General features: G+C 43.5%; 1 protein-coding gene across 2 annotated transcripts in view; it reads left to right on the top strand.

Annotated features, from left to right (window-relative positions):
- Positions 1-12,897: 12,897 nt before the first annotated feature.
- The window catches only part of DUS2 (dihydrouridine synthase 2), a 1,290,787-nt gene continuing 1,284,750 nt past the window's right edge, over positions 12,898-18,934 (top strand). The window contains exons 1-2 of one of the 2 annotated variants that reach the window (XM_069639713.1): positions 12,898-13,429; positions 15,202-15,284. In XM_069639713.1, the coding sequence (XP_069495814.1) occupies positions 15,278-15,284 (7 nt within the window). In that variant the 5' untranslated portion in view covers positions 12,898-13,429; positions 15,202-15,277. The remainder of the gene's footprint in view (positions 13,430-15,201; positions 15,285-18,934) is intronic. The other variant, XM_069639706.1, reaches the window with a different exon arrangement.

Below are 18,934 nucleotides of genomic sequence, written 5' to 3' on the forward strand. Positions count from 1 at the left end.
AGAGTGTCAGACATAGGGCCTCATTACGAGGTTGACAGTAACCTGCCGGTGCCGCTTACCCTGTAACACTGTTCTCCGCCACCAGACATTACAAGTCCTGGCGGCCCGGGAAGTCAGGCATCGGAAAATGTTAGTCCCATAGGACTCCACAGGAATGGGGACTTGGAGCACTGTTGCTAATGGTGCCAGTGCTTCAGTGACAACTCTGCTTTCTGGGGTCAGACCTGCCGGGCGCAGAAGCCCCAGGAAGTAGACTTGTAGTCTGTCGGTTCGGAATGGGTGCTGGTGCGTTGCTACCGGCACCCTTATTTCCAGACCAGCAGACTTGTAATGAGGCCCATAGTATTTAGCCATCATGCAGCCTTGACATTAAATCTGGGAGACACTGCTTCCCGAGATGAGCCGAGATCAATTGGTGACCTAGAGGTTAACCGTAGTGGGAGAAGGATCCAATTGACCCAGAAGAACATAGATAGGGCCGGAAGGCTTATACTAGTGAATACAGAGTGTTCATTGAATCAATTGCAGGCAATGGCGGCTGATTAAATCGGGTTATGGCTGAAAAACCTGACAGCCTACCTAGTTTTACAAAAAGGTTATGTTCTAAGGGCGAACAATAATCACAAACATTGTTTTGATGGAGAAATAAAAAAAGCAAAAAGATAAATGAGAAGGGCTGTGAGGAGGATTCAGGGTGCAACCCCGGGACCTGCAAAGTTATTACAAAGAATTAAGGGCCATCAAAAACCTTTATCATAGGTGGGTAAAATGGAGGCACAGTTCCCAAAAAGAATGCACAATGGCAAAATCTATTATCTGCCACACTAGCCAAAGATACGGGTAAGATGTGGCAAATCTTACACAGTACAAAAAGAGATAAAGCCACGCAGGTCACAAATGTTATTGGGGCACACAAATCGGTTAATCATATTGTACGTACCTTCAGTCTTCCTCAGAGCACTCATCACAAGGGCCTGGTAAACAAGCAAAGTTTTGTTATTGACAACGACAGAGATATAATCTTTAAACAGCTCCATCGACTTAAAGATTCTAGAGCGCCAGGACCAAATGGTCTTGCAAATGTGGTCCCAAAAAAGGACACAGAAACCTGGTCAGAGATTTTGTTTAATTTATTTACTAAAGTCTGCACACAGGGTAAAATACCAGTTTATTGGAAAAAGTCCTTGTTAATTCCCTTCAAGAAAGGAACCCGAAGTGACCCGGCAAACTTCAGATTGACCACAATGTTGGACGCTACCAGAACAATCTGTGCGTCCATGGTGCTGGGAGAACTGACAAAAAAATGTTACTAAACAAGTTCCAAGTGGGTTTTTGTCCTGGTTCTGGAGCGTCACTTTGCATTTGGTTAATGGAAACTAAGAACAAGGGAAATCCATATCTTTACGTGGCCATGGTGGACTTTAACACCACCTTTGACATGGTTGATAGGTTATGGGCAAAAACGCGAGGACTAGACTGCCCGCACCAACTCCAGCATGCAGTACAGGGGTTCTATGAGAACACTGCAGTACAGGTCAGATTGGACAGCAGGGGTGCCATCACCACCCCCATATTAACAAATAGGGGAGTGAAACAGGGGTGTTTGCTGGTGCCCCTGCTGTTCAATATTTATATTTCAGACCTTTCGGCTAAACTGGCGTGTGCGCATAATTGCTCTCCGCAATTGAACAGAGAAAGGGTGGTATGTGTATCTTATGCAGATGATTTGGTGATATGCGATCACACCCCCTCGAGATTCAAGTGGCCCCAGGTGGGATTGCATTGGTATGCTAAGAATAATTTCCTGATAATGAATTACGAAAAAGGTAATGCACTCATTTTACAGAGAAATGACTATACCTAAAGTAATAATTTCAGGAAACCTAATTGAAAGGGTGGCCAAATTCAAATATCTGGGCATTGAGCTTACCACTAAGGTCGACCACCAGGGGCTAATTGAGAAGAGCTGTAGTCTTAACAGCCATGATTGCAAGATTTGTGAATGAGTCAGCAGGATACAGCATGATTGGAATTATAATGTTGTATAAGCAATGTTTCTGTTCAACCATGTTAGATAGATTGGATGCACTGCGCTTGAAAGATTTGAAATGGTTAAAGGTTTTGGATGGAACTTTTTGGCTGTGGATGTTGGGTTTGGGGCGGAGTGTTCCGATATAATTGTTAAGATTGGAACTAGGCCTTACCTCCCTCCCCGGTAGGGCATTAAAAAGAAGGCGTTTATTATACATCAAGACACATACAAAACCTAAATTCCCTTTATTGAATCTCCTAGGAGAGGGAGCCAAAGCAAGAAAAACAAAAAATCTTGCGCAATTGGTAAACCAAAAATTTGCCGAAGTGGACTGGAATTCGGGTTGGGAGCTTGAATATCATATCAAACTAACCAAAATAAATTTAGGACTAAACTAAAAAGATGGGATTGGGCTGCTATAGATTACATTAAAATGTTATCCAGATATTGTAATTATCCCATAAATATAGAGTCCGTCAGAGTTATTTCACACTATGCCCGGCTCCTGCTCTACGAAGGTTTATATTATTACTAATAATTAATAAACTTCCTGTGTTGTAGAAACTGGGCCCGGAACCTGGAGTGGGGCTTGATGAGAGAACATGTTGCATATGTAAAGTGAAAGGAATAGAGGAAACTGCACATAATGTTCTGACCGAGTGCCGTGAACTGGGACCCCTATACATGAATGTGTTGGGCAGTTTAGTACATAATTACAAAGGAATTAAGATCAATACATTCAGGTGTTATTGCTTAAACACGGAAAGTAAATCAACGCACATAGCACTTTATAATGTATGGGGGAAGGTAAAAGAACTAATGAATTAGTAAAACATAAGATGGGAACAAGGAGATTGATTTGGGGTCAAAATATAGAAATGTAATGTATTATGATGTCAAAGAATCAATTGGTTTTAGATAGTTAAAAGAATGCAAAAGTGAGTATGGTTTTATACAGATTTTAGTACATTTTCTGCGTGATTGCATTTTTAGTCTAATGTGTAGGTGTTTGTAAATAAATGTTTGATTGTAAGTAAATGTTTATTTTGTGTAAATCAAAATTGTGAAAAGTTCTTAAGAACTAATCATACCAAATTTAAATAATACATTGTTAGAGAGACCACAGGAAGTGCTGTAGTAGAGTTTCTACAGAGCGTGTTCGAGATAGAGGGCTTACCAAATTCCGTGTTGACAAATAACGGCAGGCAGTTTGTAGGAGGATGTTTTGAAGAATATTTGGTGTACTGTGGCGTGAAGCATAAGAGGACAGCGACATATCATCCAGAAAAGACTGGTGCCGTGTAGAGAGTAAACATGTGTATGATGGAGGCAGTGGGGATGGCAGAGGCTTGTGGAAAAGATAAAAAGGTTGCTGTGAGGAAGAGGCTGTATGCATTGCAGATGGCTCCCCATGCTGCCAATGGGGTGATTCCATTTGAGTTGATGAGGGGTAGGAAGGCTAATACCAAGGTGTTGCCCCCCTGGCTTGGGAGGGCGAGGGAATCGGACTGTGTGGTGGAAGAGATGAGAACCCTGGAGAAGAAGGATGTGTGGGTAAGAAAGGAGAATGAGAAGTGTGGTCGGAACAGGGTCAATGTGTGTGGGGGGATTGGGTTTGAATTAAAGGGGTGGTGAGGAAGAAAGGGGAGTTTAATTCGGATCCTGTGCAGATGATGGCGGTGTTGAGGAGTAGGGAGCATGTGAGGAGGACAAGTCTGGAATTTGGCCAGGGTGGCGTTGATCAAACGCAAGTGAAATAAACAAGAATCTGGCTACGGTGGCGTTTACCTGACCAAACACATGTGAAATAAACAAAACAAACCATGCAAATGTAAATATAATGGTATATAAGTGAGGAAAGGAGATGTGTTGTATTCTTAGGCCATGGAACCTTGGGGTGTGGATTGTTATGATGGAATATTTACTATGCAATCCCGTCCGTTGGGGTGAAGCTGCCTGGAGCTGGGGGTCACTAAGGCAGTTCTTCTTGTCAATAAACAAGATAAGAAATCACCTACCTTTGTCTCGACCTGCATCTTTTCACAAACCAATACAAATTAAGAGGGGTGAGTTGGTGGGAGTCTTGGTGCATGAAACCCCATGGGAAGCTTTGTCCCAATCTGACATTAGACAAAGAGATGAAAGGAATCTGAGAAACCAACTTGGCATGAATTGGGATCCATATTTTCTTTTTACCTGACTCAAAGTTGGAGGCAAGGGAAAACTCTGACTCTAGTTACGAACAGACCGAGTCAAGCCTAATAAGTTAAGAGAGTAAAACTCCAGAGATCCCATAATATAGGAGATCCCTTTCATAGGAAAACAGGAAATTGTAATACACTTAAAACTATGGTGGTTCCAGTTGATGCTTTGGAGAAGGGTGGAATATATTAACAGATAGAAGAGGTCTCTGTAGCAGAGAGATACCCAAATGAAATAACTTTGAAGACTTTACACTACCTAGAAACATTTCTTATAGCATAGAGATAGAAAACTGAAGTTTTCCAGACCAAACATGTTATGGCCTCCTTGTTGAATGATATTTCCACCCTGCCTGAGCAAGATACACTATCTAGGTCATCAACTCACTCGGACGATGAGGAAACCCTTGAAGTAAAATAAGAGGTAGAGACTCCCCTGACAGATAAGAGTGAGGAGAAACTTGATCCACATGAAAGCAATTTGGATTCCCTATTGGATACCGCCCAGAACAGGAGTGTTTTTCTTGTGGGAAATTGGGTCATTCCACAAAGCATTGCCCATCTAACAGCCTTGAGAGTTCTACTTCTCCCTTAAAACAGAAATTAGAAGAGAAAGGAAAATCAAACACTGAGTTCTCCTAGGACTACATTTTGTCATTTTGTGTACCGATCTTAGTGAAAGTACCATCTCTTTACAGTCTAAAAGTACTATCCATGTTGAGAAATCTGATGTTTGTACTGGAGAGAAGAATAGTTATCAGGTCCCTGAATACTGCAGGGAAAAATCATTTGGGCTCAGTTAGATACAGGGAGCAAAGGCTCTGCGGTACAGGCTAATATTCTTCCAAGGCATTTGGCATAGGTTGTGTCCATGGACAGATAGGACACCCTTTAACATAAATTTAAATCTCCAATCTAGGAAAACCTATATCAGTGTTAGCGGCGGTAATAACCAGATATGCCTACTCCAATAATCTTAGGTAGTGAAATTCCACACTTTTATTAATGTTTTTTTTTTTTAGAGTGGCACAGATGAAAGTGAACATATTTAAGAACTTTAACCCAACACCCAAAACAGTCTGCCCTTCTCATTGTCCTCAAACTTCTTGGACCCAAGAAGAATTGTTTATAGAGAAACCAGTTTGGGACTGGGAAGCATGTGAATCCACTATGAATGCGGGGGGTGTTAAAGGTGGACATGAGGAAGCGTAACCTGGACCGGGAGGTCAGGTTTATAGGGGGAGGCTATGTGATGAATCCTACGTATCCCTCACCAAACCCCTGTCTAAAGTCTCCTCCCAGGTGGCCAGGGAAAGGCAGACGCTCCTGATCCTGACCTTGGGGTTGGTGCTTTGCGGGAGGATCACCTAGAAGAAAAGGCTCAGAAAGGTGAGAGAAATCCAGGGGAGGAGACACGTTATTTGCCTTCTTGTGAAGGAGACATTTTTCCACTACCAGTGTGTCATGGGTTGTTGCCACCATGACCCTTCTGTTGCACGAGTTAACCATCTTAGTGTGGGTGGAATAAGTCAGAAACCCTATATCAATAAAACAGATGGACATCTTTCTCAAATTCAGGGAACTCAGATAATTGAAAACTTCCCTAATTCCTACAAGTGTAAGAGAACGAGATTTGTGAATGTTAACATTTCATCTAAAGACCTATATTCCTTTCTACAAACTAGATGACTGATTCCTATGACATTCCCTTAGCACTGGTTATAAGAAATAGAGAAAAAGGTTAATAAAAAATAAAATAATAATTTCGCATTTATGTAGCGCTACGAACCCTGAGGTATCTGAGCGCTGCTTATTATTACCCACGGTGTGTTGTGCTCATTTATCGATCTCGGAAGGATGAAAGGCTGAGTTTGGCCCTGCCGGGATTCTAACCTGCGTTAGCAGGCTCTGCACGGATGTCAAAGCGAGCGCTCTACTCGCTGTGCCACTTGACCAGCTATGAATGACGAAAACGTTAAGAAAACGAACTCTGTGGTTTGGGACTTCAAGTCCCATAATTCCCTTAGTAATGGGACATGGAAGAGGGATGCAGAGGAATAAAATTGTAGTAAGCGGTTAATTAGTGGGGATTTCCACACCTGAGGGAGACTGGGCGGTTTAAATGCCCCCTCAGGTGCACACTATAGAGATCAAGAAGCTGGGGAAGCCAGAGACACTGAAGCCTGAGAGGCCAAAGGAGAGGAAGCAGTGTACACTGTGCGTGCCATGTCTGCAGGTCGAGGCAGGATTAATGGAGCAAGACGACACCGGGACTAACTGAGGGTTGGTGCTCCTTCCTATTCCCCCTGCAAAAGTTGTTCAGTAGAAAGTCGACATGGTAGAAAATGTCAAGAGATCACCGGTGAATGGGTCAAGCAGGAGACTCGTAGGAGCTTGGGAAGCTCCGAGTTGGTGTGGCGGCGGAGAGTGTGAACCCCAAGAAACTGTTCACCAGGTCCAGGAGAACCAAAGAAGTTAGCGACGATTGAGCACCGAGAAAGAGCGACTTACCCAGTGAGTTCCCCACTTGCCAATGGTACCGGAGGACTCAGTTTGTAATCGCATGCGCCAGGTCAGCCATGTTGTCTGCGTGTGAGTAACAGAGGCACTGCTATTGAATATCGAACTATCCTAAACCATAGAGGTGGTGATTAAGGAAACAAAGTGTCTGTGATATTCCTTTTGTGAGTTTGTGGAGATCCCAACAACACGGTGGACAAACAATATTAAGAACTAAGGCATGCAAGACATTTCAAAGCCAAGAGAACGCTAAATCTGGGCAATTTGAGATCACCAAGCATTGCCAAAAGCAGAGGGAAGTAACACGAATCACAAGGGTTGTAGGACACGCTGCTCATATATTGAGAAGAATGTGTTTAAACTAAATTCACATTGCCAAAGCAAAAGGTAGCCACATGAAAAGACTGTTTCCTAGCTACTGTATAACTATTGAAGCAGAAAGCAGGCAGGCTGCCCTTCTGGAAATTAGCAATCTAGAGGGAAACGAGATGTTATCCAAATGACTATATTTTTATTGAAGCAGAAGGTAAAGAAAGGTGGCCAACAGGCTGCCCTTCTGGAATGAGTTATCCAGGGGAAGATGAACATAATTTGCAGAATAGTCCTAAGGTGGATCAATGTGAATGTACTATTCCCTGAAAGCTGCTAAAATTTCTATTCCAAAGAAGACTATTGAAGTTGTTGTTATTCTACCATTGAAGCACTTTTCTGTTCTGTTGGTTAAAAAAATAGATGGGAAGGCGAGTATACCTGCAGGGCAAGAAGTGATTACCCAGAAGAAACCTGGGGAAAAATAAATGAGATAGTAGAAGGTGTAAGTGCTGTAGAGTGGTAGTAATAGAAAACAACATGTCAAATTGACTGTTGCAGAAGAGTTGTAAGAGCTGGCTGAAGAATAGTTGCAATTCGTTCTGCAGTTAAAGTTGTGGTAAACCATCCTGACCAAACCATTTGTTGTTGCCACAGATATGAGACAGCTCTTATTCCCAGAGTGAGAACCTATGACCTTCTCAAGAGTTGTGGTGAACCATCCTAACCAAACTATTTGTTGTCCTAAACTCTCTAGAAGGTCTTTTGCATGCCCTTTCTATAACCCCAATCCAGACCCACTTGACAAGGGCATATCCAGATTCCCTGATTCTAAAAATCCCAAGCAGCATGACCCTCTCCAAAGTAGCATCCGAAAGCCCTCTGTCAAGGTCCAAACTGTAAAAACTGGATTGGGGTGGCTCAAGCCAGTCTGGCAGGAGGCAGCCCCACAGCCAACAGAGCCAGAGCGTTTCAGGACTTTGAGAAACAAGGGTTAAAGGCAAAAGAAACCAAGAGGCTACAGTGGCCATCTTGCGTTTATGCAGGAATCATTGATTCCAAAGGCAGGGGCTGGGTATCCCAAAAATGGAGGATACCCAGATCCACTGTCAAGTCAGCCTGTAGCTGCCACCAGCCCATACCCTTCACTCTGGTCAACCCACATGTGCCCAAAAACATAACTAGGGACACATGGGTGCCCTAAGTGTATTCCATGGGTACTGTTCACCAAAAGGTATAAAACAAAGAGCCCTGTGCAGAAAAACACACAGAAAACCCCAACAGAGAAGAGGCAGGATAAGGAGGCCCTGTCCCTCAAAAAGCATTTTCATCACCTTCAAAACAATATGCATAACACACAGGGCAATCAGGGGACAGGGAGCTGAATTCCTACAAAAGAAAGTAATCTACAAGCCAACGAGACTACTCAGATCAAGCAATGAAATCCGCCTGGAACCAAAACCATACGTCAAGAACAAATGAGGGGGCTCCACCTTCTCCCACCTAGCTGCAAAAATCTGGAGCAACCTCTGAAACAAATAAGAAACACCAAATACCACCTAAACTTTAGAAAACTTCTAAAAACCTGGCTCTTCAACACCTCGGAACCAAAGTGAAACAACTAAAACAATCAAACAGGAAACGCAAAGAACAGATTGACAGAATATATAATGGCAAAAAAAAACTAGGGGGCTCCTCCCACCTGGCTGCAAAAACCTGGAAAACCATCCCAAAAGAAATAACACCAAAAACCACCTACAATTCAGAAAACTACTAAAAACCTGGCACTTCAACACAGCAGAATCAAATTGAAACAACTAAACAATCAAATAGGAAACAGAAAGAACAGGTTGACAGAATTTAGGTTGACACAGACAACACCCAGAACCGACTAAGTGAAACTCCTTACACTAACAAGCGAGACGACGCTATGTGGAATGAGACATAAGCGACTGCCCACTGAGGACAGAAATTAGCCTCCCTGCCCAACTCCATCCAACAACCTCACCCACTCCATGAACGCCAACAAGTACCATACTTAGATGGAGTTGTGGGTGTTAGCAGTTGCCACATTTGGACGCAGTTGTTGACGTTAACACGCGCCGGGTACGGACAGAGTTGTGAATGGTGGCAGGTGGTGCGCCTGGACATAGTTGCAGGTGTTGGCATGTGCCGTGCTTGGATGAGGTTGTGAGTGGTAGCCGCGTGAGCGGCTGGATAGGATTGTGAATGCCAACCATTGCCACATCTGAATGGAGTAGCGGTTGTTGTTGACTGATGCCGCGTCTGGACTCCATTGGGAATGCTATCGAGGCCAGATTTGGATGGAATCGCGAACACTTGATTGCCTCACATATAGACAGGTTTCAAAGGCAGGCAGGGGCCGAATTTGGACACAGTTGTGAATATTGGTGGGCGTCATATATGAAGGGGATTGTGGATGTCGGCCAGTGCCAGACCTAGATGGAAATGTAGAGATGTTCACGCGCCACACCAAAAGAATGCGGAAATTTAGCACAACGCATTTAGACAGCGATGCCAATAACCAATCCACTAACAATTTCAGCCCTCCGCATACACCTCTGAAGCTCTAACCAAACACAACCACAACCCTATAGCACAACAAACCACACAAACTTCACTACACCGCAACAACAAAACAAGCCACACAGACTCGCACAACAGCATACAACTGCTACCGACCGGAAAACACTCCAAGCCCAGCGAACAGTGTTAACCGGGTTGAGGCTGCCAACGGCACATCACTGCTCTTTTGCAGTTTTTCCCGTTTATTCCAACTAAACCCCCACGCCCTTCCTTTTTCAGAGCCGCCAGGGGACCACTCCGGTGGTGATAGTGTGCGGTACAAATATCCTTTAACATTAACATCGCACAAACCTGTTCCACTTATAATACCTCATACAAAACCTATCCGCCATAGTTCTAGTCTGAGGCTCCTCTACAAAGTCCCTCTCTAAAAAGATCCAATCCTGGTGTCTTATACAAAGCCCCACCCAGAAGGCCTATACAAACGTCCAATCCTGCCCCCACTCTGCAAAGCCCCATCCAAAAGCACTTTCACAAGCTTCAATACAACGAACCTCTATACAAAGCACCATCTGAAACCATTGTGCAAAGACCCAAAAATGATGCCTTCTCTATAAGCTCCCACCCGAAAAGCAATAACAAGATCCAATTCTGCCCCCCCTCACATTGCATCTTCCATAACATCTCTAACAAGGGGACATGTAGAGCCCTCTACTACAAAGCGCTATCCAGCTACCATTCTGCAAATCCGACCCCTACACCCTGCCACTGCCCAAAACTACCCCTGCAAAGCCACATGCCCCTTTGTTGGAGGTAACTAGAATTCTCCTCTACAAGGACCATCCTGACCCTCCTTCATAAACACTATGTGCCCCGTTTACAATACCACACTGTCACATTTCAACCAACAAACCTGTTCCTAGTCCCGTGAAGACTGCTCTACACAAAACCCAAACCAAAATGTAACATGGTTTACTGCAATTTGCCTCTGCACAAAACCATCGGAAATCCAACCCTCTGTACAGTGAAAATCCACCATTCTGCACAGGAACCGAAAGAAAATCTATGCCAAAACACATCCCTCTGTCTGCACAGGTCAAATAACATCCATCCCACACTTCTGTTGCATAGGTCAAATCGGCAAATACCCCCTTGGGACTGGAAATTCTCATCCCATTCTACGCATAGAGCAAATCCCCAACACTGTACCTTTGTAAAGTACATCTCCCCCTGGTCAAATACCCAACTATCCCCCAGCTTTGCAAAACAACACATCTCATACTTCCCCAGTTCTCTGTAGAAGGCAAATACCTAGGTTTGCACTCTCCACACAGAACAAACCCACGTTTGCATCTGCAAATGGCCAAAAACACCCTGTGCACAGGACAAACTGCTCCTTTATACTGGAGCACAAGTAGTCTGCCAGTCTTTGCTACCCAAATGTGTCCCTCTACACAGGATAAATGCTGAAGTATGCCAGTGTTCATCAGCTCTTGACTACGATGCGGTCTCAAGTTCCTGCATCCCACTTGTGCAATGACAAGGTGCTAAACTGAAGGGCGCTGTAATGCTCAAGTATGCCCCATTGCACAAAACACTTCTCACTATTCTGTTGCACGTAAGGAGGTGTGAGGGAAATTTTAGCCTGCAAAGCTAAAAGTGCAGAATCCGCACTGGAATCCACTTCCACCCGTTCTGCAAAATCAGTATTACAGTACCACCGCCACTGACATTTTGCCCGGTTGTGTGCGGTTTCGCACAGAGCACGTTGTTTCGCTCCCATGTTAAGCTTCATACTTTACACATGTCTTTTTTTTCCGATCGGTGCAAGTTTCGTGTAGTGACACGAGAAACATTGCGCCGTTTTCCGATCTGAGCTAGTTTCTTGCAGCAGCACAAGAAACGTTATGCGGTTTTCGATGATCTGTGCAAGAAACTTTGTGTTTGGCTTATTTAAGATTTGTGCTAGTTTTGCATTGGAGCACGAGAAACTTCACACATCTTTTTGTTTGATTCATGATAGGTTCGCAAGACAGCACAAGAAACTTCACGCTGCTCTTTTCAATACGCAGGGGTGGTGGAACGGCAGATTGCGTCGAACGGGATCAAAATCTTAGATTTCGCTTCCACGGCTGGCAGAACGATTTTCACACTTTCGCCCCACCCCTATACAGAACAGATCCACAAATAAACCTCCTCCTCCGGGCAGGTCAAATCTCCGCTCTGCTACTGTGACCAGACATCCTGATTTTGCAGGGACTGTCCCAGAATTGGTACCTCTCTCCCATATCTCAATTTTCTTTTAAATAAAATACTGTCCCGGTTTTAGGGAAAGGGAAGGTGACCACTGACAGTTCCATCACAAAATGATTGAATATTGATAGTGGGCAAAACTTACAAATCAAACAAGCACCTGAATACTTTACATATTTTCCTGTGTCACATTAACCAGATCCCTGACATCGCAGGGTGGACTCAAACCCCCAACCTTTCAGGTACCCATCAGACACATTACCTGATCGTGCCACAAAGCCTGCTTACAAAACGAATACATTGGAAGGCCTGTTATATTAATTATGGCAATCTCAGCAAAGCTTCCTTTATTAATGGCATATTTCATTATAAATCAAAACCGCACATTTTATATCGAGGATAGCAGTCCAGTCGTAGAAATAACTGCGCGGGGGTGTGTTTTGAGTGTCCGCCGCCTTGGTAGTCCTAGTCCTTTTTTTTTGTGGTCATGCCAGTTTTTTTTTAATCTTGAAAATGTGGTCACCCTAGCCTCTGCACGAGAAAATAATCCACAAAATATCTGCCTTACTGTAAACTGTTATACTGAAAATTCGTACCCAAATATGTCTCTCTGCATAGGATACTCCAAACACATCTCCCCTCTCTGTTGCACGTAACAAATCCCCAAAATGCTTCTCTCCAGAAGGCAGGGCAAAAAAAGCCTCTCCACGCGACAAAAATAAAATACTATCCACATAACTGTACACTGCTATATTGGAAACTCTCCTGGGAACGGAGGAATGCCCGTGCTCAGCCTCACTGCCCAAAAAACACCCCCTTGCACATAGATATCCCCAAAATACGCATGCCAAATCGCCCCGCTCCACTAAAATAACAACCAAGTATCAGGAGGAAGGACGGTTTTCATCGGCTCTCAGCAACGTTGCTGTCTTAAGCTCCGGTGTAACGTCGAAATCTGCTCAGCCGTCGAAAAATGCTTAGGGTGCTACTGCGCATGCGCTGTGTTGGTGAGCATGCGCAGTAACGACTTGCAGGAAAGCATTTTTCGACGGGCAATTTCGCCCAAGATAGCGCATTGATAGCCCATTTTCCGACGTTACACGGGCCTGTTAAGAGATCTCCCTCCCTCCCAGGGAGATGCAGAGTGAGAGGGAGGCAAATCCGAGGGGAAGCGAACTGGCAGATAGCCGGAGGAAGCTGGTTCACCGCCTATGTTTACACTCTGCAGAGGCGATGCCGTTTGATCCCCTCCCTTTTCCCCTTTAGGACACAAGTTTGCGCCAGCATTCCCACTCTTGCCACAGCCCACGGCTCGCAAAGACGAGATGTTCAAGACGTGAAAGTGAGCAACCTGAGGCACGTGACTTCCTAGACTCGCCGGAACGTGCAGCCCACGTGATGAAGAGGGACGGAGCATTGCTAGGGTCCTTTTCTCGTATGGGAACTTGCCACTATTCTTAGTAAAGGGGGTTTTAGTTTTTTCGGGATTCTTCAGAGAAGGGACTCAGAATATTTGAAGCGTGGCGCTGGAGGGCTGAGAAGATGGGCCGGATATGCGAAACTGCAGGTGGGTTTCTTTATCAGCAGCAGTGAGGTTCTGAAGCTGGTAGTTGGGAGCTGTGTGCCAGCAGAGCGTGAGTTGTCAAAGTTCTCCCTGCAATATTGTAGCACCAAAAAGCTACACTTGAATTTTTAAGTTGTTCATTAATCACCTCTCCAGATTGTTATTTTACTAGGCTTTTTATAATGTGCCAAATCACAACTCCAGTAGTTTCAGAGCGTTTGCATGCTCTCACTGACTTCAAACAAGAATGCATGGGCTCTACTAGGGAACTTTAGTAAACCAGAGAAATAGTAAAGCACCTGGTCAGAACTGTTACAGGTAATTAATGCATATGTCATAACTAAGAATGGGTTCAGCGACTTCATTCTAAGTGCCAGTTCAAATTTCTTTTTTATTTGAAAACTGATTAGTTACATTCTGGTCGAAGCATTTGTTTTATTTGATAGTTTCCTTAACCCTATCTTTCACTGTGAAAGGGGTACTCCCTTGACTTCGATTAAATAAAGTTTACTATAGAACTTGAAATTCTTCCCTAAGCAAGTTGCTGTATATTTGGGGGCAAATTGAGCCACTTGTGTAGTATGACATAATTAATTGGTGTCCGTTGAATCTAATTGGAAGGACACGGATATCTCCTACAAGTATATTAAACCAACCAAGCATGGCGAGGAAGCTTGAATCAACTAAGGGGTGCTTGGGCCCCTCATCCCCCGAGAGCATGTTTTGAATAGTGGGCAAAAATGGTGCATTTTGCAGCATACTTTTAATTGGAAAATGATTGAGTAAAACCCCAGTCAGATTGCAATAGTTTTTGTAGGGTAACTCGGGAACAAATCCAATAGATTCAAGTCATCAACCGTGCACAGGAGCATTTCCCAATGCATTTTCATGATGCCTTTGCCAACAATCTATGTTTTAAGGCTGGCCGTGCCCATACATTTCCCTGTTCGCTGCATCAATATATGCCATTATTCTCACAAAATAACATACTCCTGTTTGCTTTGCGCATAATGGCACTAATGATTCTATAAGGAAACATGTAATCGATGGTTCTGCCAATATATGCCCATATTCCCAGGTAAGAACATACTACTGTTTGATATGCCATTAAACATGTCATGCCACATTATGAAAACATGTCCCAACTGACTGCACCAAAATGCCAGTTTAGCCATATAGGAACACATCATTGTTGCTTGATCATAAATGTCCAGTAGAAAGTTCCATGTCACAGTAAGAAATGGCTAGAATGGCTGCACCAAAAGGCCAGCCTCGCCACATAGTGGCACACCATGCTTGCTTTTTCATAGATGCCAAGTAAAGAATTCCATGGGAAAGAAATGGCTAGTCTGGCTGCAGCAAAATGCCAGTTTAGCCAGGTTATAAGACTTCTCATGCTTGCTTTATTTTAGATGCCCAGTAAAAATGCCATACGAAAGAATTAGCTAGACTGGCTGGACCAAATTGCTAGTATTTTCTCAGGGGGGAACCCCCACAAACTCACCTTGGTTGATTTGGACTCCCTCGCAACACTTGGCTCAAACATATTTGTAGGAAATATTTATGCCCCTCCAATTATAAAATTCACCAGCCGCCACTCATTGCCACATTCCTTTTAAACAAGGCAGCAGATCATTGTGCCTTGCTATCATAGAGTATGTATTTTCTTTTATACACACTAGCATGTGACTGCTGCTGTTATCTATGCTGAACTGGGCATTTATTTATTGTGCATTTGTTAGGCACTTATACAGTAAGTCAATTCTATTTCAAAGCGTCCACAGGGCAGCAGTGAGAGGAACATGAGATTGAAAAACAACAAATACAGTGGAAGATAAAGACGAGCCTACTATGCCTTGTGAGTATTCAGAACGTGTAAGTGCAGTGATAAGAGGGCAAGTGGGGGGTGGGGGTAAGTGCTGGAAAGTCCATGTTCGGGATGAGCAGCAGATGAAGTGCATAGTAAGGTAAGCGCTATGCAGCATGGCGCCGCATTAGGCAGAAAGTGCAAGCCTACAGGATTGAGGCTGGTGGGTGCCGAGGCAAGTGTTGATAGGTAGACAGAGGCTGGTGCAATTAGGTATGGGAGGCCAGGTCCCTGAGGGATACACATTGTACATTACTGTATATAACTATATATTACGTGAACAGGAGCATGCTCCTTGCTCCCCTGTCCTTGATCTCTCCCTGCTCATATCTGCTTGCTGTAATATTGTTTATGTCTACACTTCCTGCCTATTCCTGTACTTGCAATTAGCCGAGCATATCTGTAACCAAGCTCAGCGCATCTCTGTACCTCCATCTGATTTCTATGTACCTGTAACTAAGTTGTGCATATCCATGTCTGTTTGCGCCCTGATACTCCAGGGTATGGCGCGCTATACAAATAATAAACTAAACTATAAGGGCCCTGGCCACCAATCACAGCAACTGTGTGATTTAGCAGAGGAGGTAAAGAGGAAAGTCTTCCGGAATTTGTCCTGTTTAAGGCGGAGAGGGAGGGGGAGGCTGTTCCATCAGAGGAACCAGCTGAAGAAAGTGATCGGCCTCCGGCCCTCTGTTTAGCGAACGCTTTACACACAGAGGGTTGGTGCCAGAGGACCACAGAGGTCTACTAGAGGGAGAGTATTCAGTAAGGTAAAGTTGCAGATAGCGTAGTCCCAGGCCCCAGACAGCCTTGTGGATGATGCAGAGGGATTTGAATTTAATCTGTGCCGCAACCGGGAGCCGGTGAAGAGTTTTTAGGGCAGGAGAGATGCGGTCCCTGAGCTTAAGGCCAACGATCAGTCTTGCTGCCCTCTTCCGGATTAGCTGTAGGGGCCATTAAGTGTAAGAAGGTAGATTCAGGAGAAGGCTATTGCAGAAGTCCAGCCTAGAGAGAACCAGGGCTCGGGTAACATTGAGCTTCTGGGGCAAAGTGAGAAAAGGTAGAATTCCTTTGAGAAGTAAGAGTTGAAAGTGGGACTTCTTGGCAATGTCCTGAGGGTGAGGGAGGAAGGAGAGATAGAGAGAGAGGAGTCGAAGATGACTCTAAGGTTTCTGCCTTCAGAAGAAGGAGCAGGGGGAGAGCCCATAGAGGATGGCCACAGTGAGGGTAAACATGAGGAAGCAGGGGTCCCAATGCAAATTAACTCAGTCTGGCTGGCACTGAGGCAGAGATCGTTGGAGGTACACCAGGACTGGATGGCAGATCAGATAGGCAGTTAGAGATGATGGAAGATGCAAGAGGGCCAGCAGGGAGTTTGAAAACGAGTTGTGTTATCTGCGTAGCACCGGAAGTTGGCAGAGAAGGAGGGAATTAGGAGTGCTAGCTGAGCGAGGTAAGTGTTGGAAAAACCAGGGGAGAGGTTTGAGCCCTCGGGGACACCACAGGTAGAGAAGGAAGAAGTTGAGGAGAAACTGCCCAAAATGACTTGGGGACGAACAGTCCGTAAGGAAGGAGGTAAGCCAGTCTAGTGCCCGCTCCGAGATACCAAGGGTATCATAGAGCCGTTTTAAGAAGATGCAATTTTTAACCGTATTTAAGGCAGAGGAGAGGATATGCAAGTTGTAGACTGCTAATTGCAGGTATTCTAGGCAAAACGGGTGCATTTCTCATTCCAAGGTACACCAATCAAGAAGACATTTCATTAACACAACCCGTTTTTTCAACCCACTGTGTTAGATAGGTCTATGTCATCCAATTTTAAAAATCATTTAATGTGTTATATGAATGATAGACGAGAAAATAAGGAAATAATAAAGCCATCTAATCATAGTTATATGGTTCTTTCATACAGTTTAAAACAGGATTATCTCTTTTGGTCTAATTATGCATATAAACACCACTTAATAACTAAAGCAAGATTTAACTGCAGTCCATTTTTAGCAATTCATGTTAATTGGTCAGTCACAATAGAGATGAAAGATTGTCCATCCTGCTCTGCAAGCTGTGAAGATTTGTTTTTGGTTCTGCCTAAACAACTGTTACATACAGAACATTCACTTTAATTTTACAAGATTGTGTTTTTTTTATTAGTGTCGTCCTTTAATGAATTACTTATTAAGAACAGAATCCCTGCTAGCTCAATGGACCCTATTGTCATATATCCAGCACGGTGATCATTTCAGCCATAATTATATATCTCTTGCAGCATAATGTATGTGATGTAATTTTTACCTATTGCTGTTATATATATTTTATGGAATTCTGTAATTCCGAAGTCCAAACTGACTGCTTCACTTAAGCCCAGTTAGCACCTGCTATTTTCCATATGCCTTGTTATGTTATTGTGATTAGTAAACCACCTAATCATTACTTTAGTAGTTTCAAAGCGATGAGTCCCGGTCCATGGTGTGTTGTGCCCCCTCCTGATGTAACCAGACCATAGCCTGCTGGAAGAATAATATCACTGACGTAGAAGCAAGATGGTTATTTTTGGAAGAAGGGATGTAGTTAGGTAGGGTGGTATGCTTGTATTCTTATGGGTCCATGCTTTTCCATAAAATGGAAACTCTTTTTAAGGAATGCAGTACAGAAGAGTGTGTTGAATTAGTGTGTCCTTTAGAGTTCAAAGGCAGTATTGGAGAAATTGTAAAATAAGATCATAGGTAATTTTGAATCCGTGATGGATATGTACACGTAAATACCTACTGTTTTAGCATTGCAGGTACATTCTAGAATCCCAATTCTCCAGCTTCCAAGACAATTCGAGAAGTTGGCCTAATTCAAGTTTAGGATCTTGATCTATGGTAATAGTACCTTGCTGCTGATTCACTTCTATCAAACGAAAAATACTTGTTACACATGAGGGAAAACATTCAACCGCTATCCTTCAGTGGTAGCTTGTTTCTGTATTTAGAATTGTATAATTCTAAGTATTTATCCAACGATTAGCTGTAACTTTAATTTTATTGAAATGCCACTCCATTACCCCAAAAGTGATTTGCATTGATTTTCATATATATCAATCCTATATACGTTTATGGAATTATTTCGACATCTTGAGGTAATTGAACTGTTGTCACAAAACATGATTATTTAATCCAATCCAATCTAATGTTTTCACAACTTAATTCCTTTTTAGTTATTTGAGTATCCATTAGGTGCATGAAACTTTCCTACACATTTCGATGTTCAGTCATGTACCACATAACGGAGATCAAAATGTGTAAAATCTCCTTGTCTAGTCTCATGTTGAGTTACCAAACTGTCCAAGTCGGATATATGAGACAGACCAGAGTTTAAAAATAAAGAAACTGGCTCCACTAAACCATACTTCTAAGATGCGTTCCCTATTATAAAAAAAACAAAAGGGTGCTTGTGAGGATGTATTACAAAAAGAAACATCTGTCCTCAGTCAAAATCTATTCTAACCTAACATCTGCCCAGCCACTATAAAAGTTATAACTTGGCACAGGGTTACTCTTCCTTGGGTAAAATAATGTGACTAGTTTTCAGACCCTGCCCTGCTTTGGTTGTTCCTTTTCTCACCCCCTCATGAGGTATTCGGACTATCAGCCTGGCAT

The sequence above is a fragment of the Ambystoma mexicanum genome, chromosome 1q (genome assembly GCF_040938575.1).
Source record: "Ambystoma mexicanum isolate Mex_15411 chromosome 1q, UKY_AmexF1_1, whole genome shotgun sequence".
NCBI classification, from domain to species: Eukaryota; Metazoa; Chordata; class Amphibia; order Caudata; family Ambystomatidae; genus Ambystoma; species Ambystoma mexicanum.